We start from the raw sequence: 20,000 nt of genomic DNA, 5'->3' as shown, positions 1-20,000 counted from the left end.
GAATCAGAATCAGGAACGAGTGAAGACGAGGACGAGGAAGGAGAAGATGACGAGGAAGGCACGAGGCACAGACTGCAGAGGATGGACGGTGGAGTTCGGTCCCGCAGTCCTGACGGACAGTGCACGGTGACGGAGGTGTAGCCTCTGGAGCTGTGAGACGTGAGCGTGTCTGAACGTGTTAACGTGGACGGTTTGGAAGTCGAGAAGCAGGACGTGCACTTCTGTCTTAAAACGTCGTGTTCTTTTTATGAACCTGTTTCCCAAACTCTAGCATGTGAACGAACATTTTAGTGTAAAAGGATACCGCGTCACAAAGACTCTCTCTGTAATTACACAAATTCACACGGCTAGCTTAGCAAAGCAGCTAATTCCAGCTAAATCGCCCGCCTGCCTCCTGAGTGCACACTGAAGCACAACGCTAAAAATCACACCTCTCTAATCATTTCTGAGCTGCTCACTGCTGACTCTGTGGTAAAGCGGCTTCTGGTGCATTGTGGGAAATCTTTCGGTTTACTGAGCCACCGGGAACAACACGGAAACATCCTGTAAACGCTCTCGCAAAATAACAACTACTCCACTCTCGCTTTTCTCAATAATCACATAATCAGCAGCCGACGCTCTTCAGAACACTAATGACAGCATGTAGAGTTTGGGACAGAGCTTTTCTGTGTTGCTCAGATTTTTCCTGCCGTGCGTCACTGCACTGCACATTATGCTAATGGTGTACAGGAGCTTATACAGATGTGACGTGTATATAAACATCTGTGTTCTTCACGAGCTCAGACACGGAGTCTGCTCAATATCCAAACAAGCAAAAATCATCATTTAACCTTCATTTAGTCACAGCAGGAGGTGTGTGTGTGTGTGTGTGTGTGTGTGTGTGTGTGTGTGTGTGTGTGTGTGTGTGTGTGTGTGTGTGTGTGTGTGTGTGTGTGTGTGTGTGTGTGTGTGTGTGGTTTCTCCTTTATCCTGTCTTTAGCAGGTGTATGAAATAAGCAGACTTAATCTTCTTTTCTCCTCTCAACTGTTTTTCTCTCTGTCTCACTTTCAGTCTGTCTTTTTTTTACCATCACTCTTTCTGAGTCTCTCACTTTGTCTGCCATTTTGTGTTTCTTTCTGTTTTCTACCTTCCTTTTTTTGTCTCCCTGTCTGTCCCACCAGGGGTGTCTGTCCCACCAGGGGTGTCTGTCTCACTGGGGTATTACTTATTGTTGAATAACATGGAAGAAAACTGATTAAATCATTAGAATGTGATGGGGCTGAGATCCATCTCTCTCTCTCTCTCTCTCTCTCTCTCTCTCTCTCTCTAACAGGGCTTTGTGTGTGTGTGTGTGTGTGTTATATCTCCTCTCTCACTCAGTTGTTTTTAGTGTGTGGTGTTGTGATGTGTGTTGAAGGAAGTGGCCGTGCCGTGCCCCAGACTGAGACACTATGAACTCTGGGAAATGGAGTTTTATTAGGTTTTTTTTTTTTTATCGTAGTTGTGATTCTTCTCCATCCTTCGGGAGTCTGAGATTTTATTACTGTGTGTGTTTGTCTCTCTAGTCCACGTCCTCATGTTCTGGTGTTTGTTTTTGTTTTTTTGTTTTTTGATCATCAGACAGACAGAAATAATAATAATATCTACAATAACTTTGTTTTAATGGTGATGTGTTTCTTTTTTGTTACTAAGTTGATTGAATTAATAAAGTGTTGTTTATCATTTGTGTGAACTGATGCACATGGAATTTATTTTCACACTCAAGCACAATATCACGTATAACTTCAAGCTGTTTCCTACGTCCTACAGCAGAGGGTCCACTGCCTGCACCATGTTCAGGATCCCTATAATGAACGGTGATTTGAGATGCAGAGTGGTGGTGATTGGGAGCGAGATCCATATCAGAAATGCAGACAGAGGAATATAAACTGGTGTCTGAACATCTTTAACTTGCAGAGGCATGCTCATAATCTGCTCACAGCGGGGTGGAGATGATCTCAGTTCGTCCTGTCTGACCATCAACATGCCCTGCATACGCCAGATTCCTCTTTATAACCTCACATCTGGCCTCACACTTTCTCTGCAGGAATGGAGCAGAAACATCTTGGAGAACGCATGTTTCAGACACCATGCAAAAATGCACCATGCATTGTTTCACTCCACAGCTATCTAATCAACTATTCCAGCTCCATTCCAGTGTGTGTGTGTGTGTGTGTGTGTGTGTGTGTGTGTGTGTGTGTGTGTGTGTGTGTGTGTGTGTGTGTGTGTGTGTGTGTGTGCATGTGTGTAATATGTGTTTAATGTGTTTGGTTTGTGGGTGTGTGTGTGTGTGTGTGATGTCTGTGTGTATAATCTGATCTCATGATGTCAGTGTGTATTTCCAGCTCTCTGTAAATTTCATGCCACAGATTTATATCTGTCTCCATGACAACACTCCACAGGTATTTGTCTCAGCAGTGTTTCAGACGGGACAAGGACAGACCCGGGACCAGACGTCTCGCTCCACACCCTAACAGCTCATAAAGGTACAGCATATCTCACAGGAGTGACTGATGCTGCAGCTCTGTAGCTCCATATACCGTAGTTACCACCTTCTACTGTTTCTTTACCTCACAGCTGAGTGCTGCATCCTGATTGGTCAGAAGGTGGTGATGAGTTTTCTGTAGCAGCAGCTCTGACACCAGTGCAGGTTTATATTCATTATAAACAGGAATGTGAGCAGTAAACACTTCAGTAATAAAGTATAAACAGTGGTAGTACCACCCTGTGACATCATGGAGACTCTCCAGCTGTCTGGAGGTACTTTCAGAGAGAGAGTGTGTGTGTGTGTGTGTGTGTAGAACACAGAGCAGACCATGTTTAGAGAACTTTAGAGAGAGTGTATGGCGTCATGGTGAATGGTTGCACAAAGAAGAGAAAGGTATAGGGATTAGCAGCAGGCTAAATGGAGGAGTGATGACATCGCTACACACACACACACACACAGACACACACACACACACACACAGACAGACGAAAAAAGATGATGCTCGCTCTTATATATTAAAAACATCAAATGAAGAGTTAATACTGTACATCTGGTTTAATCCTGCAGTTTATGGTCAGTTTATGGGGGAGGGGGAATAAATCAATGCGATTGTCGTGATCTCATCAGTCTGACATCTCATCACACGTCTAGACACTCTTTGTTGAATATGGGTGGATCCCAGACTGTAGATGTACTTATTATTTTGTTATTTATGCCGTCGTGTGATTTTATTAGTCGATCCTGAGTCATACAGAGAACTTTAATATACAATTCCAATTAAATGTACATTTACAGCATTTTGTAGATGCCTTCATCCAGTGCGACTTACAACTGAGCAGTTGAAGGTTAAGGGCCTTACTCAAGGGCCCCAGCACTGGCAGTTTAGTGGTGCTGGGATTTGAACTCATGTACTTTAGAAATCCAGGTCAGAGTGAAACTGCCTGATTTTATTGGTTAGTTCTGTTCAGCACTGAATGTGTAGTCATCTGTAATGAATGTAAAGTTTAGATCCGGTTCTGACCCGAACTCTGGTTCTGATGTATTTGAGTCTAAATGCTAAACTGGCCTTTACCTGTTAGCAGCATTAGCCTGAATAAACCTTTTTGCTCTGATGCAACACTTTAATTAAATTTCTCAGCTAATGAAATGTCTGTGAAGCAGCCAAGTTAAAATACCTGTGTGTGAGAGTGTGTGAGAGTGTGTGAGCGTGTGAGTGTGTGTGTGTGTGTGTGAGAATGTGTGTGTGTGTGTGTGTGTGTGTGTGTGTGCGTGTGTGTGTTTCGGTAATCACGCCCCCGTCTTGGCTGTGTGTATATATAATCTCGGCCTTGGCGCTCAGTGTCTAAGATTTCTGGCACCAAAACAGCGTCATGCTGTCAACTATTCCAGGCTCGAGAACTACATAGCAAAGCAGGCTTGGGTGACGCTGAGAGAGGAGCATTATGGGTAGGAACATGTTTCTACAGTCAGCAGGGGTCCTCTGGGAGGTGAATAGACGTCCTGCTGATGATGCTTTAGTGTGGTGGGACAAAGAGCAGGAGCGCTAATGCACATCAATGGGGACGGCATGAAATATATCTCTGGACTCAGTGGACATGTCTAGCCGTGGAGACAGACGAGGAGTGCTGATGGAAAGCTTTAATGACTTTATAAAAGTAAATGAAAAACAGAAATAAAGGTGTGAAGGAACATTTACAGGTTTTAGGCTCACTCACAGTTAGGAAAGAAAAAAATACAGATTTAAGATTCAGACCACATTTAAGAGAATGTGTAAAGAGTTCAATCAAAAATAAAGCACAGTGTTTCTTCTTCAATCCACTTCAAATCAGATTCCAGATGTTTCTTCCTCAGAGCAGTTACACAGCGGTGTCCTGAGTAGGAGCGAAGTGGGTGAGGATTATAATTATATTACATCAGAACATTGTAATAATAATGGAAATATATGAATTGGAGTTCCATTACAGTCCCTCAGACAAAACCCGAGTGGCAGCTTTACAAACACGAGAGAAAAACACAAGTCCAATCTTCTCTTTATAGACGAGGAACAATAATAATCGAGGAGAAAAGACGAGGTGTTTAAAGGCACAGAAGAGCATCAGGTCACTTTTCTCTATTTTACTCCTAATGTGATTTATTTACACCATCACTGTTACAGGAAGATCCCAACTCTTTATTCTTCTTATAAGATTGTAAATATGCACAGTCAAATACACAAACAACTGTGAGATACAAAACATATGAAAGATTCAAACATTCCAAAGGTCACAGGTGAAATCCTGAAGGTTTCCTGCTCACATGATGATGGTTTCTGTGAACAGACTGTGCTTATTGTAGCGCTGTTTGGGTTTACATGCGGGACTGAGCGAGCGAGATCGGGGAATAGTGGGCGTGATGGTGCCAGCTGTCGGGGTGTGGCTCGCCCACCGGGATGGAGGGCGCTGATGAGCCGGACGAGCCGGACGAGAGAAACTCCTCCTGGGTGTAGTGGGGGAGGAGTCACAGCTCACCTACAGAAACAACAAGACATGACAAGTGAATGAGATTTAACTTGCACTCAAAGGAAATTGAAGTTTTAGTGAAACTCTTCATCTCACCAGGTGTGGAGATGGTGTGTTCCTTGGTGAAGGTGTAGAGAAATTTCCCAAAATCCTCTCCCCCATCTGCAGATTGTCCGTCCCCCAATGCGAGATCTTGACTCCCACCTTCGCCCCTCCGTGCTCACAGTTCCGATGCGTTACAGGAGTTTCGTTGCCCCTCACAGGGACGTGTTTGGACCCCCGGCTTCCTCCATGCCTTGGGGACTTGGGAACATGTTTGGGCACCAACGTGGTTACGATTCCGTCCTCAATCAGAGTTTTCCCTTCGTTTTCCTGCAGCATTGCTCCGAACTTGAGCAGGACAGACGGGCTGCCGCACCTCCTGTCCACCAGAGGGCACTTAGGCGAGTCGGAGAGGTTTGCGGGGCGAGTCTGGGGAGGGTGAGGGCTGTCTCTCTGGTGGATTGGTGGTTTAGTGACTGATTTCTCAGGGATGGTGACTTGGTCTCTCCAGCTCACATGTCGGACTCTGGGTTCTTCCCAAACCGAGCCTTTATTCTTCCTGTTCTGTGCTTCTTCAAATTCACCCAGAGACACATAAGCACTGTTTCAGAAAAACACAAGCAACCATGAGAAAAACAACAATACACTCAGATCAGCACGTGGTACAGACTCAGGTATCAGACTGACTGCAGGTGACACACACCTGGTGCTCCCCAGCCACTGATTACTTGCGTTCTGATAGGTGGAAACTGTGTGATTGTGGGCGGAGCTCTGAAAGAGAAGGATAAATGATCAGTTTGAAGCTGACAGGGTATATATATATATATATATATATATATATATATATATATATATATATATACAGGGTACAAGTGTCTGATCCTCACTGTGTTCGTAGCTCCATGTGTTTTCTCTGCTCTTTGACTTGTTCTCGTGTCCACGCCCAGGTATCCATCCAGAATGTCCATCATCACTTCCTGATCACTGACGCTGTAACTCTGAGGACTCGCAACACCATGCTTCTGATAACCTACACCGTAACTGCAGGAGGGGGTGAAGCTGACATCACTCGGCTGTTGCGGTGCGGTGCTGCTTATATTTTCACCATGGCAACCATTATTAAGGAAACCCCTGGTGGTGTTGACAGGAAGTAAGGTGATGTCCAGCTGAGCGTTGGAGTTTGGGTTCATCTCATTGGTTCCCCTGCGTGCTTCCACTACCTTATATAACTAACACACACACACACACACACACACACACACACACACAGAGCATAAACACAGATATAGTACACTCTGTGTGTGTGTGTGTGTGTGTGTGTGTGTGTGTGTGTGTGTGTGAATTAGGGTGGAGCTATTCTTACACACATAAACACTCTGGGACACCCAGTGTGCCAGATACAGTGATAGTTACACTGCGCTGCCAAGTCTGGGGGTCAAAACCTGTTTGACCAATCAGAGACCTCGCTTCATCACCAGAGGGGCAACAACAACAACAAAGTAGTGCTGAAGTGTGTGTGCAGAAATCTCTCTGATATTTGTGCGCTGTGTTCTTGTGTGTGTTTGTGAATGTGTCAGGTGGTATTTATTCAGTGTGTAGTTCTGTGTTTGCGTGCGGTTTGTATATTTTAGTTGTGATCTGTGCAGTAGGTAGTGATGAGTTGTGGTAAAGTTCTAACTCAGTAGGTAAGTCGTTCTGATCAGAATGTTGTGAGTTCAAATCCCATCATCACTAAGCTTCCTAATGGGGCTCCAACCCTTAATAAATAAATGTAATCACTCTGGAGTGTGTGTGTTGTGGGTTGTTGGTGTTTGTGGGTGATGTTTGTTTAATTCTCACTTCCTCTATTTTCCTCTGGACTTCCTGTAGTTGCTCCTCCCACTGCTGCATCTCAGAGTCGAAGGAGTCGAGTGAATCCAAACACTCTCCACTCCACACACACACTCCAGGATCCACACCACAGTGCAGGTCCAGGGCAGCCATCACACACTGTGATTGTGTGTGTGTTGTGTGTGTGTGTTGTGTTGTGTGGAGGTCGGCTGTGTTTATCACAATTAGAGGTGAGAGTGTTCCTGAGAGAGAGAGAGGAGAGAGTAAGGGAGAGAAAGAGAGGGGGAGAGAGAGAGAGAGAGAGAGAAAGGGAGAGAGTAAGGGAGAGAAAGAGAGGGGAGAGAGAGAGAAAGGGAGAGGAAGAGAGGAGAGAAAGAGAGAGAGAGAGGTCAGTGGTTTATTCTGCTGTGTCTCGTCCTTCTGAGCAACATGTGCGTGTTTCCTGAAAGAGAACGAGAGCAGCGTGAGAACGAGAGCAGCGTGAGAACGAGAGCAGCGTGAGAGAAGACAAGAGACTGAATATTAGTTTTAAAAGGAAAAGAGAATTAAAGAGTTAAAAATGTCCAGAATGAAAAGTGGAAAAGGGAAACTGAGAAAACTGTAGACTGTGAAAGGAGGAGTGCAGGAGGCTGACGTGAGGAAAAGGGTGAAGATGAAGCTATAAATAGTAAATGGGTGAAAGGTCAGAAGGAGATGACGTGGGCAACAGAGGAAAAGAGGCAAATGAAAAGAATGTTAAGAAAAAAAACAGGTGAATTGGGGAATAAAGAGAAACAGTCAGAAGAGAAAAAAAGAAAGAAGGATGAATAACAGAAAGAAGATTTCTGACTGTATTTTTATAATACAGTGGAAGATCTCAGTGTGAGGGTGTCAGGAGAAGGTTCTCCGCTTCTCCTTCCCCCGGACCTGAGGAGGTCGTTGACCCCTGCCGTATCACGACCTTTGACCTGCTTGGAAAAACCTGCTGGTTTGCAGAAGGTGGGTGTGTCTGAGCTGTGGGATCTGAAATCAGAGCCCTGAGAGTCTCCTGAGGGCCGGATCTGAGCAGTGTGTGATGTAAGACCTGTAGAACATTTAGAACGCTGTCACCAGGGTCTGGATCAGAACCCAAGGCATGGAGATGAGTTCTAACAGCAGTGTGGAGAAACAGAGAGTCCCAGAGCTGGAAAATGAAGTTCATGAGATGATTTCATGTTTCAAACAGCGTATTTTCCTTCTCCGAGCCGTGAGCAGGTGTTTATAGCAGCCTCGCTGCAGTCACATGATCACTGACTCACTCATTATTCAGCTTCATTTCCCACGTCATCGTCATCATCATCATCATCATCATCATCATCATCATCATCATCGCGAGCTGCTGTTCACGCATTAGATATAGAAGCACAGCTCTGCTATTTCCACACTGCTAGAAGACTGATATAGCGAGCAGCTCGGCTCGGGTTTCATTAGAGAGCTAAAAGTGTCCACGAGAACATTTACAATTTACAAACAAATATGACGAGCGAACAGAACGGCCAGGAGCAGAACCGCTGAGGGTGAGGAGATACCAGCAAACTTCATCATCATGTTCCTCTACAATCTCACAGTAATGAATCCCAACACCACCAGTTATTTATTCAGTAGCAACAAGTAAACAGGCGAATTTATTTATATTCTGATATAAACTGTAGAGTATCAGAAAAATACCAAAATCCACACAGCAGGAAATATTCATCATCATCATCATCATCATCATCAACATCAACATCAACATCTCTAATAGCTGAAGAATAAATCTTACACTAACTTTACACTTCACAAACTTCTTACCTGCTGTGTGTGTGTGTGTGTGTGTGTGTGTGTGTGTGTGTGTCTGACAAAATCAAGTTTTCTCCTTTTTTCTCCTTGTCTCAGGTCTGTTGTGTATAAAGTCCGTGGAGCTGCAGTGTGAAAGTGATCCTCAGGTTCCTCTCAGGTTCCTCTCAGGTTCCTCTCGTACTGAATGATGCTCCAGCTGATGCCCAGAAACTTTATAGCTTTTTTTTTTCTATTTCTACTGCGGCGTCACTCAGGCCCGTGTGTCATAACTGCAGATTTATTAGCACCATGTGAGCTCCTGTCGTCACCGACATCCCCGGGGGGAGGGGGGAGGGGGGTGTTTACCCCACGCAGGGGTATTTATAACACCGCTGTTGCCTTTGCTGTTGCTGCTCTGGTTTAGAACACGGCAGATCCTGAGCTCCTCAGAGTTTCTGTGCAGGACAGAGTTTTTCCTCAACAACACAATCCTAAACATGATCTCACACACACACACACACACACACACACACACACACACACACACACACACACACAAACAAACACAGTTCATTGGTTAATGGTTGTTTTTTTGTTTATAATTACAGATGTATTTACACTCACTGTGGGTTTCATTTACACCGTGTGTGTGTGTGTGTGTGTGTGTGTGTGTGTTTGTATACATGCTGGGTTTTTTTAGGGTTAAGGGGAATCTTGAGGGTTAAGATTAAGGGGTAAAGGGGTTGAGAGATTGTAGTGAAAGTTTCGGCTGTATGGAGGATGAAGGCTCTCGTCTGCACTCACCTCTGGGACCAATCAGAGTCTTTGTTATGTAGCAGCAGGAATTGTGGGAAATGAAGTTCAATGTGAGTGTGTATATGTTTCAGTTCCGTTTTACAGCAAGTTTACAGAAAGTGTAGTCCAATAGTAGAATCTCCTCTGTGGTTGCAGTGCATTCTGGGTAATGTAGTCTCCTTATATTTGGGTTCGTGTAGTTCATTAGATTTTGTATTTGGTCAGAAAATGAAAGGAACTTTGTCTTTCTAACTGAAGTTCTTGTCTGTCGTCAGCAGAACATTCTGGAAAACGCAGTCCGGTGTCCATTCTGGGCGTCGTGGTCTCGGTTCTCTTGAGAAGTGCGCCTCCTGTAATTCTGCACGAACGGAAAACGAGCACAACATCTACATACGAACAAAACGAAAGGACAAAAGGTCTGCTAACGGAAGGATGAGACAGAGAGATCACATCACGAAAAAGAGGGTGAACAGAAAAACGAGTTTGAACATGGTGGCGTAGGAAAGCGAGGAGAAGAGCAGGAGGATGAGGATGAGTAAAATGATGGGCTGAAACATCTGAAAAAAATAAATAAACAAACAAATAAAGAACAACAGAATTGAGGAAAAGATCCACAGAGGGATATGAGAGAAGACAGGGTGAGGGGGAAGAGAGGAATCATCAGTGATGGTGAGATATCTGAAGCCATATTGAACATAGGGGACTAAACAAGGTTAAAGGAAGCAGTTAGCATAACGTTTTAATGCTAATTACACCGTAACATGTTCCTCATCAGAACACTAGGGGGCAGCGTCAAAAATCTAGTTTAATCCTGAACACACACACAACACACACACACACACACACACACACACACACACACGGAGAGTGATGCAACTCTGTGAAAACAGAGGGTGTGTGTGTAATAAAGTGGCTGTAAGTTTAAAACTTCCTGAATCAAAGTCAACACACTTTATCGAGACACAAGTGGCCAAAACTGTGTCACTGTCCAAATACTAATGAACCGGGCTGTAGTTCCTGGATATAGTAGCATTTCCCCTGATCCATGTTGTGGTTCCCATAGTAACAGGTGACATCATTATATTTTAGCTCGTTATTGGTCTTTATTTCAGTCTACAGGTAAATACCTGTTTCCTGTGTGTTAGTTAGTGTGTGGTATATGCTGTGTGATGACCACAGGTCTACCATGAAGCCTCTCACCCTCCTGCTTCAGCTTCAAAGGCAACAATATGGTGAATGTGGTTTAGTAAAAGGGGCGGAGTCAGATGTTGGGCGTGTCACTGTTTTCATTACAGTTCCAAGCGTAATTCTCATCACAGCCAGCAGGGGGAACATGACTAACAAGCACATAATTGTGCACATTTTCTGCTCCATCATTCACACACACACACACACACACACACACAACAACTGGTTTAGGTTTTTAAAAACACATATCTCTCAGACACACACACACACACACACACACACACACACACACACACACACACACACTTACAGAAAGGCGGTCTTCTGAGCGCGTTTCCTCCCGTCTGGATCCGTCCAGTCTCTCTATAAATCCCATAAACCCCTGCAGCTCGTTTCTGAACTCGTTCATCTGCGTGCCGATGCGATGGAGCAGCTGTCGCTCACGTGTCCTCACGTCTTCATCATCAGCCCCATCACCATCCTCTGCTCCAGCTGGATCTTCATCAGCCGCAAACTCCTGCGTGTGAGCGATAAGGAGCTCGATGGTGTGAGTCAGACGCTCCACCTCGGCTCGGATCTCTGATACACGCTGTCGTTCGCGAGGTGAGCGAGGAAGGAGTGGAGGAGTGGAGCGACGGATGAGGAGAGGAGGAGAGGCAGACGAGTGCGGCATGTCCTCAGAGTCACTCTCTCCTCCGATAGGGCCTTCACGCTGCTGATGAAGAGGGAGGAGTGATGAAGAGGAGGGCTCATCACTTTCTCCTTCTCTTCCTCCTCTTTTATCTCCTCCACCTCCATCTCGATCTGCTGCTTCTTCTCCCACTTGTCCTTTTGCTCCTATTCCTCCTTTATCTTCATCACTTCCTCCACCTTGTTCTTCTTCTACTCTTTCTCCTTTTTCTCTTTTTTTTACTGCTTTTTCTGTTATACTTCCTTCTTTGAACTTTCCTGCTCTTTTTTCTTGTCCTCTTTCCTCTTCTGATGTTCCTCTGTTATCTTTTCTTTCTTCTTTTCTTCCTCCATCATCACTGTGTTTATTTAACATCACTCTCTTCTCATACTGCAGCTGCATCACTTTCCCGCTCAGTTCATTCACCTGCAGTCGTGCTGCTCTCAGCTCCTCCTTCAGCATCTCCATAACCTTGGCTCCTCCCTCTGAGGTTAAAGCTCCGCCCTCGGCTACGTGCCTCGATGCCTCTTTAAACCTCAGCTTCTTCAGCTCGCTCTTCACCTTCTTGTTCTGCTCCTCTGTGTCCGCCAAATTATGCCGCAAAAACTCCGCCTCGTCCTCCACCAGCTGCAGCTGCTGCCTGAGTTCAGAAAGCTCCTGAACTTGATTTATATCAGCCACACCATCTGTCGCTCCTGGAGACGATTCATCTTCTCCTTTCATGTTGTCGATCTCCGCCCTCAGAGCTCGGTTCTCCAACTCCAGCTCCACGATCTTGCGCCCCAGGATGTTTGCCTCCTCTTCTACCAGACGTAGGCGGAGCCTGAGCTCTGATTGACGGGCGGTGGGCGGTCCCACGGCTTCACCTTTAAACTGGAAGTTGTCGAAGTCACCGTAAAAGGAGCGATATTTCTGCAGCTCTTGCTCTGCATCGTCCTTCTCCTTATCGAGCTTCGCCATCTTCTTCCTCATCAAAATCATCTCCTCATTAATGAAGGACAGCTGGCACTTCAGGTCCTCACTGTCATCCTGGAACCAGAACACCATCAAACAACCAGAACCTTCATAACAATCATAATACAAGTGTGTGTGAGTGTGTACTCACTTCCCTGAGGACCTGCGTGATGTTCCTCTCACTCCTCTGAGCATCTTTACTTCCTCTCCGCTTCTAATCCACACACACACACACACACACGCATTAAACCACTGAACCTGCATTACAAGTGTGTGTGTGTGTGTGTGTGTGTGTGTTTGTACCTCTCTGACTCTCTCCAGCTCGTTCTGCAGGGTCTCTTTGTCAACCTCCAGCTCGATTAATTTCTCTCTCAGTCTCTCGTTCTCTTCCTCTGTCATTGTTCGTTTCTCCTCCACGTTCTTCAGCTCGTTGTGGAGCCTCACTGACACGTCCTTCGCCACCTAACACACACACACACACACACACACACGATTTAGTTCCTCCCTGTAATAAGATCCTATTTACAGACATTGAGGAAAAGCTTCTAGTCATCATCATGTTCCTCAAAAGCAGGAGGAACAGCAGCAGCCACACACTCACCATTACAATCATCGTGATCATCTCAGCACTAAGCTCAAGCCCGTTCCACTCAAACAAACTTTGATTTTGTAAATACTATATAATAATAAATCATTTATAGTTTATAATAAAATAGTGTTTACTCTGAGTAAGTTCTGAATACTCTCACCTTCAGGTCCTGCTCAAGGTTCCTCAGCAGTTCCTCGTCGATCTCTCCTCTCGATGTGTAGCGCAGGTGTTTGCGCTCGGCTTTGCGTACGCGATACTGCAGGATCCTGCAGTTCTTATTGGCTCTCTCGAGCTCACGCCGCAGCTCGTGCAGCCGGCACGTGTCTTCCTCATAAAACGCATCGTGCATCTCCTCCATCTCCACACGCATCTCCTGGATCTCACTCTGCACAAACACGGAATTTGTTCGGACTTCATGATGTAGTAAAAGACAGAGTCACGTGCTCACGCTGTTGCAGGACGCTGCTCATGCTGCATCACAGGGGGAGTAACGCTGGAAGAGAAAAGCTCTCAGCCCTCTTCTACATACATGAGCTCACACGTGCACGTGATTGGCTAGGGAAGCTGTGATTGACAGGGGAGACAGTTACATGTGTGTGTGTGTGTGTGTGTGTGTGTGTGTGTGTGTGTGTGTGTGTGTGAGTGTGTGTGTGATGTAAGCCAGAATTCTTCTTACACATTGAGATAAAAACAGTGAATAAATTTCAATAATTTCAACTTTTGGTCTGTTTATTAATTTGGGGCGCATCCAACTCAAACACAGCTTTACTGAGAGGTGTGTGTGTGTGTGTGTGTGTGTGTGTAGGGGTGTGTGTGTGTGTGTGTGTGTGTGTGTGTGTGTGTGTGTGTGTGTGTGTGTGTGTGTGTGTGTGTAGGTGTGTGTGTGTGTGTGTGTGTGTGTGTGTGTGTGTGTGTGTAGTGTGTGTGTGTGTGTGTGTAAAAGCAGAAAACGCACTTTGAGAGCGTCATTCTCTTCCTGTAAGCCCCGGAGCCGCTCGTGCAGCTCTTCATCCCGACCCGGTTCTGGTTCTGCAGGTTCCCTCTGCATCATGCTGCTGTTTGAGTGTTGGAGTCTGACTCTGTATCGTGTGTGTGTGTGTGTGTGTGCTAATAACGGATCCTCCCATAAACCGGAAGCGTTATCGGGAGGTTGCCAGGTTTGGACTCAGTATCCTTACTAATGGCAGATTTGATATCCTCCTTTTAATAAACTTCGTTTTATGATTAAATAATAAAACTGGTAAACAAAATAATAAACAAATAAACATAATATATGATTAACACAATTCCTTAACATAATCTAAATATAATCAATGTTTGTGTCATGATGAGATTAGTGCTGAACAGGGTTGCCAGATTTGTTTCATCTGATTTTTATGAGTTTTAAATGATTAGATAAACAACGGAACACACCGGAATCTATTAATTACAGCAGAAACACAAGTGCGTATTAATTCATATTAATATATATATATTTTTTTTAACTGAGCTAATAATAGTTTTATAATACTATACTATTTAATTCATCCTAATCTGGCAACAACGCCTATCGAGTTCAGCACCACCAAGTCCGGACAGCAACCTTACACCCAGGGTTGCCACATGTTTACTTTTACAGATAATAGTGTATATCAAATACAATGATATTTTAGATTGCATTATGTTCCTTTTGCTTATTTTAAATTGAAACGGTTTTATAGTATCAATAACTGTTTGGGTTGGAAAGTTATTAGTCAAGGGTTGTATTGTTTTTATTGATGGTTCTTTTTGCTTAGGGGATTCTATATTTAGACCTGGCAACGCTTCTCACAACCCGGAAATGAAGCCAAACCCTGCTATATTATTTAATAAAACAAGGCGAATATAAAATGCCTGCTGCAAGGCTTGTGTTTACACTTTAAACATGTGACATTTTAAACATTTCAATTATGTTTAAATATAAAATAATATATAATATAATATAATATAATATATAATATAATATAATATAATATAATATAATATAATATAATATAATATAATAATGCACTTCTATAATTTAATTGAGTTATTAATCAAGTGCATGAATGAGTCACTTCCGGGTTGTTCGCAGGCTGCTGACAGGTTGCTATGGTGACCCAGGTTCGAAAGATGTCATGGAACCAGAACCGTATTCAACCTTAAAAATAAAAATGTGTTTTTCATTAACATACTTTATATGCAGTAATTATATTTATAGATTATTTAACGTTGTGTAAATTGTATAAATCATTAAAGCAAATGAGTTTCACTTGAAACACACCGCCGTTTTGTTTGAGTTGCCGGTGAGGTTCACAACTGCAGGTGAGTGAAACAAAGGTCAAGCACGTGACCGTGTCAGCATGTAGACAGGTCTGAATCCAGTCCGAATGTAGTTAATGGTGTGATAAAGTCTCCTGTGGGACTCGAACACTGAGGTGATGTTCATATTAAAAATAAAGTGCAGTGAAGGCTGATCTGAGCGGTGGACGCTGCGCTGTGTGACCACTAGAGGGCGCTGTGACTGGGCACAGTCAGGACATTGAGACGTTTCTTTGTCGTGTTTCTTTTTAAAAAAAAACATTTAAAATACTGCAGTCATGTCAGTCAGACCAGCACCTTGAGAACCATGGAGCTGTGTTGGAGAAATACAGTGAGACAGAAGAGTGTCGGTGATGCCAGGTGAAATAAGAGGTGTGTGTGTGTGTGTGTGTGTGTGTGTGTGTGTGTGTGTGTGATGTGCGCAGGTTTAACACTGAGGTGAGTCTGCATTACAGTAAGTGGCCCAGTGGAAAACTGGTCAAATCCACAATCCTCTTACTGCACAATCCTTCATCTGTGTGTGTGTGTGTGTGTGTGTGTGTGTGTGTGTGTGTGTGTGTGAGAGAAACCAATTTTCCAGCTTTGACCCACTTAACTAAGAGAATCCATGTGCTTGCTGTAGTAATGAAAGCAATAAAGATGGACAGATCTGTGTTTATCTTCTAAATCTAGTGTTATTATTATTATTTATCATTATTTCAAAACCAAATTCTTCCTAATCAATAAGCTCTTACATTTGATATCATATATAAAGCACACAGGATAAAGATTAGATATGTATATAAACTCTTCCTCCTCAAGCAGGAACACAGAGAAACGAGACATTGTGTTTTATTTGTTTAACACGTTTATGCTTTTAACAATGGCTCTGTCTCGAAGCAGCTTCACACAGATAATGGGGTAATGAAGAATAAAGTAACATGCGCAGTCTTCCTGAGATCCTTTCTGACATCAAGAACATTCAGCCACTGAGTAATGTGAAGAGCAGAGGTGGCAAAATGGATGGATGGATGGATGGATGGATGGATGGATGGATGGATGGATGGATGGATGGATGGATGGATGGATGGATGGATGGATGGATGGATGGATGGATGGATGGATGGATAGATAGATAGATGGATGGATGGATGGATAGATAGATAGATGGATGGATGTGATAGCCTAGTGGGTTAATGTCAGGGTCCCCACGAGGATGAGTTTGAGAGTTTGTGGTTGCTGTGTTGGTAAATAAAACTTCTGGACCTTGTCCACTCTGAAAACATTTCATTTCTGTGTTGGATTAATTTCTTGATTTCCTGGTCTTTAATGAAAGATAACCCCACCAAAAAAAAAAAAAAAAAAAAGCACCTCTGTGGTATCTCAGTGGGTTAAGGTTTGTGCCTGAACATGGTCCTTAATATAGTCCATGCTGGTGATAATCTTTCAAAGCCAGTCCTACATGCCTTCTTTCTTACTGCGCTGACATGAAACAAAGTATGAAAAAAGCACACAAAAAGCACACATGCTTTTCAGCAGTGGTCGCTCAGTGAGTTAAGGCTTGTACCTCATCTAAACATGTATCCCAGTCTGATCTCTTCCATGGTTCATCGGATTAAGGCTGGTGTCTCGCTGATGGTGAGGATCAGGGTTTGAATCCTGCTAGTTGCCATGTCGGTTATGTTCCTGCTTCCTAAATCTTTCTTTAGCTTTATATTCTTGTGTTGATGGTTTAAAGGTAGATAGACCTGCTCTAAACAAACTTCCGGGCCTGTCTTCTCTGATGGTCCAGTGGGTTAAATCGGGTGTCGTGCTTTTGGTGGGGTTCAGGGTTCGAATCCTGCTTTCTGCCTGCCAGTCACGATCAGGATTCACTTCCTACATCTTTCTTTTGCGATATTTTTGTTGTTAATGGGTTGAAAAGAAAGATGGACCTGCTCTAAACAAGTTTCCTAGCCTGTCCTCACCGATGGTTCAGTGGGTTAATGTTGGTGTCTCACTGGTGGTGGGGATCAGGGTTCGAATCCTGCTATTTTCCTGCTATTTACAATGTGGGTTCAACTTGTGCTACTTACATCTGTATTCGCTTCCTACAGCTTTCTTTAGCGTTAAATTCTTGTGTTGATGGTTTAAAAGAAAAGATAGACCTGCTCTAATCAAGCTTCACGTCCTGTTTTTTCCTGATGGCTTAGTGGGTTAAGGCTGGTACTTTGCTAATGTTGGTGGTCAGGGTTCAAACCTGGCTTTCTGTCTGCTAGTCATGAGGTAGGTTAAATTCCTGATTCCTACATCTTCATATTCTTGTTTTGATGGGTTGAAAAGAAAGATAGACCTGCTCTAAACAAGCTTCCCAGCTTGTCCTTCCTGATGGTTCAGTGGGTTAATGCTGGTGACTCGCTAATGGTGTGAATTAGGGTTCAAATCCTGCGTTGTCCCTGCTAGTCATGATATGGGTTTGCTTCCTACGTCTGTATTTAGCATTATATTCTTGTGTTGATGGTTTGAAAGAAAAGATAGACCTGCTCTAAACAATCATCACAGCCTGTCCTTCCTGATGGTTCAGTGGGTTAAGACTGGTATTTTGCTGTTGGTGGGGTTCAGTCTGAATTTCTTGCTTTGAAGCATGAAACGAAGGATAAACCCCCCCCAAAATTAGTGTGTGGTGAGCAATGGAGTGGGTGACTCAGAAGAACTGCTGGGTTACAGCCTCACTCAAAAATTAAGGGGGATAGTTTTGCATTTAGGGGAGGGGGAAAAAAAAAAAAGTAATTAAATACATTTCTGCCAGGAGCCTATGTTGAAACTTTTTTGGATGTTTTTGCTTCATAACCCCGTTTTCAGCTTCTCAGATGCCAGGGGGGCAGATGCCTGATTATTGCCCCCCTGGTTCAGGATATGCCCTTTGAAACCGTCCACATCCGACCTTCCACGCAGCCATTTCTGACACCTTCCTCACTATGGTCACTGGAACCTTTCGCACTCTTAACTTTGAGCCCTGGCTGGGGTTTGAACCAGCAACCTCTCAACCCAGAGGTAAAGCTCTTCCAATTGAGCCACAGGATCTCCTGCAAGAACCTGATTTTTAGGACCTTTTTTGGTTCTTTTATAAAACTTTTGAAACAATTTAAAGGAAAGCTAAGGGGTAGGAATTGAACCGGGTGAGTCAGATAGCAGAGGCCGCATCACTAACCACTACACTACCAGAGGGGTGACAAACAAGGCTTTGCTTATTGGACTCTTGGTTTTTCTATAGTTAAGAGACCACTGTTTTCTCTTAGATCATGATGGTAGAGGGTCAAAACTTCTCCTTCCTGTTCATTCTCTCAGTAACTCGAAGTCTATGAGAAGTGACTCAGGTACAAGAACCACATCTCCAACACCTGCACCACTGATATACCATGATTTACCAGCAACCAGTTTTAATGACCTTTTATTGTTCTGTTTTTAAAAACTTCTTATAATGTTCAATATGAAACTAGAGGTAAGAATCGAACCAGGGAAGTCTTTCATCATAGATCGCTAATGGCATTACTTTCAAAACTCAAAACTTTGTAAAACATGTAAATAAGCAGGAAAGACAGAGACAAAGACAAAGAGACACAGACACAGCTTTAGAAAGAGTGAGAAACAAATAGAGACAGCAAGAGAGACATATACAGTGAGACAGAGACATTTACTAAAAGAGACACAGAGACAATTAGATAGAGAAAATAGAGACAAAGATAGCGAGATATAGCCACTTCCTGTTGGAAGTGTTTCTCAGCGACTCTTAATGATCTCATTTACTAAATGAGCAGTAGTGAGTTAAGTGCTTGCTCAGGTGCCCAAAACTGGCAGCTTGGAGGTGTTAAACATGTATCATATTTACAGCATGTGATATGTATGTAAGCATATGTACAGTGATTAAATATAAAGGCTATAACAGTGCAGAGACGTGTGGACATCATTAAGAGCCTTTGCTATGTTTCCACACGGACAGTTAATGAGGTGACACCGGAGAAACTGCACCTCTTCAAGTCAAGTCAGGAAGCTTATATATATAAAATTATAGACATTTTACAGATTTGAATGATGTATTGTTTTTATCTGTACGATCAATAAAGACAGTAATTTAAGTTTGTGTCGCCATTATGAGGGAAAAACCCACAAAACGCCACCTAGAGGGTAAATTGTGTAAAACATGGTGGATTTGGTGTTTGATTTGAGACTTGGCGCAGAAATAAAACAAAAGTTTACTGATTAAAAATATTTTTATTTATTTATTTTATATCTATCTATATTTTATATTTATTTATGTATTTACATTTTCTATAAAAATGGTGAAACAGAAATGCGCTGAATTGATAGCGTTAATAAAATTTAGTGCCGTTTACAATAATTTTAATTTTGACAGACAAATATACATATATATACATACATACATACATATATATATATATATTAATACAAAACTAATTAAAAATGTTGTTATCTAATGAATGTGTGCAGGCTGAAGATCCACATATAGAACACAAGCAGAGAAAAGATGATGATGATCAGGAATGTGTCTGTTCTCAGTCATGTTCTCATCACTGACTCCCTCTGTCTCATCCACATTAACCCCAAACTTCTTACTGCCTTCTGCCTGCTGATTCTTATCTCCATAAACTAGTCTACATCTGTGGTGAGTGAGAGTCAGGACTTTATACACCAGCGGAGTGAAAAAGACGCGCAGTAACAGGAAATCAGTTGTTCAGCTGAAATCGGCGCACAGTGAAAATTTTAAAAATATTTCACCAAATCAATGAATTAAAACTAAAGTACCGAGCCGGGTTTGAAAATGTAAGAAGTAAAAAGTACAGATATTTGTGTAA

The 20,000-nt window shown here is 43.2% G+C and overlaps 3 protein-coding genes across 6 annotated transcripts in view; 1 reads left to right on the top strand and 2 right to left on the bottom strand.

The window, feature by feature from the left end:
• Window positions 1–1,712, top strand: part of rnf146 (ring finger protein 146) — a 5,454-nt gene extending 3,742 nt beyond the window's left edge. Inside the window, 1 exon segment of the mRNA XM_046870113.1 lies at window positions 1–1,712. This exon segment is cut by the window's left edge and continues 357 nt beyond it. Within this exon segment, the coding sequence (XP_046726069.1) occupies window positions 1–141 (141 nt within the window). The 3' untranslated portion in view covers window positions 142–1,712.
• Window positions 1,713–4,656: 2,944 nt separating this feature from the next.
• LOC124398986 lies at window positions 4,657–8,820 on the bottom strand. The gene is made up of 6 exons (XM_046869592.1): window positions 8,687–8,820; window positions 6,887–7,119; window positions 5,935–6,276; window positions 5,751–5,818; window positions 5,102–5,648; window positions 4,657–5,014 (listed from the first exon to the last, which is right to left on the bottom strand). Exons 2-6 carry the CDS (start codon window positions 7,028–7,030, stop codon window positions 4,799–4,801), a joined length of 1,317 nt encoding a protein of 438 aa, XP_046725548.1. The 5' UTR covers window positions 7,031–7,119; window positions 8,687–8,820; the 3' UTR covers window positions 4,657–4,798.
• On the bottom strand, window positions 8,489–13,988 carry LOC124398985 (protein SOGA3-like). Of its 4 annotated transcripts, XR_006928155.1 has the most exons (7): window positions 13,805–13,987; window positions 13,010–13,234; window positions 12,564–12,722; window positions 12,412–12,474; window positions 10,947–12,335; window positions 9,458–10,005; window positions 8,489–9,144 (listed from the first exon to the last, which is right to left on the bottom strand). XR_006928155.1 is itself a non-coding variant. In XM_046869589.1 (6 exons), the coding sequence occupies exons 1-6, from the start codon at window positions 13,898–13,900 to the stop codon at window positions 9,720–9,722; spliced, it is 2,019 nt and encodes a 672-aa protein (XP_046725545.1). In that variant the 5' UTR covers window positions 13,901–13,988; the 3' UTR covers window positions 8,489–9,719. The 4 variants fall into 4 exon arrangements, 3 of the variants coding, with proteins under 3 accessions (XP_046725545.1, XP_046725544.1, XP_046725546.1); XM_046869589.1 differs by having other exon boundaries at window positions 8,489–9,806; window positions 13,805–13,988; XM_046869588.1 differs by having other exon boundaries at window positions 8,489–10,005.
• Between the last annotated feature and the right edge of the window lie 6,012 nt (window positions 13,989–20,000).

This window comes from Silurus meridionalis, chromosome 16 (genome assembly GCF_014805685.1).
Source record: "Silurus meridionalis isolate SWU-2019-XX chromosome 16, ASM1480568v1, whole genome shotgun sequence".
Classification (NCBI taxonomy): Eukaryota; Metazoa; Chordata; class Actinopteri; order Siluriformes; family Siluridae; genus Silurus; species Silurus meridionalis.
Note: the sequence above shows the minus strand (reverse complement) of the source record. Positions and strands in the feature narration are given on the sequence as shown.

What these genes read in the sequence shown, in the direction of transcription:
- LOC124398986 (XM_046869592.1), bottom strand. Translation starts at nt 7,030, where the DNA reads ATGGCTGCCCTGGACCTGCACTGTGGTGTGGATCCTGGAGTGTGTGTG. An exon ending in CACATGGAGCTACGAACACA is followed by an intron (nt 5,819 to 5,934) that starts GTGAGGATCAGA and finishes CTTCTCTTTCAG; the next exon opens with AGCTCCGCCCACAATCACAC. An exon ending in ACACACCATCTCCACACCTG is followed by an intron (nt 5,015 to 5,101) that starts GTGAGATGAAGA and finishes TTGTTTCTGTAG; the next exon opens with GTGAGCTGTGACTCCTCCCC.
- LOC124398985 (XM_046869588.1), bottom strand. Translation starts at nt 13,900, where the DNA reads ATGATGCAGAGGGAACCTGCAGAACCAGAACCGGGTCGGGATGAAGAG. An exon ending in ACCTTGAGCAGGACCTGAAG is followed by an intron (nt 12,723 to 13,009) that starts GTGAGAGTATTC and finishes TGTGTGTGTTAG; the next exon opens with GTGGCGAAGGACGTGTCAGT. An exon ending in AGCTGGAGAGAGTCAGAGAG is followed by an intron (nt 12,475 to 12,563) that starts GTACAAACACAC and finishes TGTGTGGATTAG; the next exon opens with AAGCGGAGAGGAAGTAAAGA.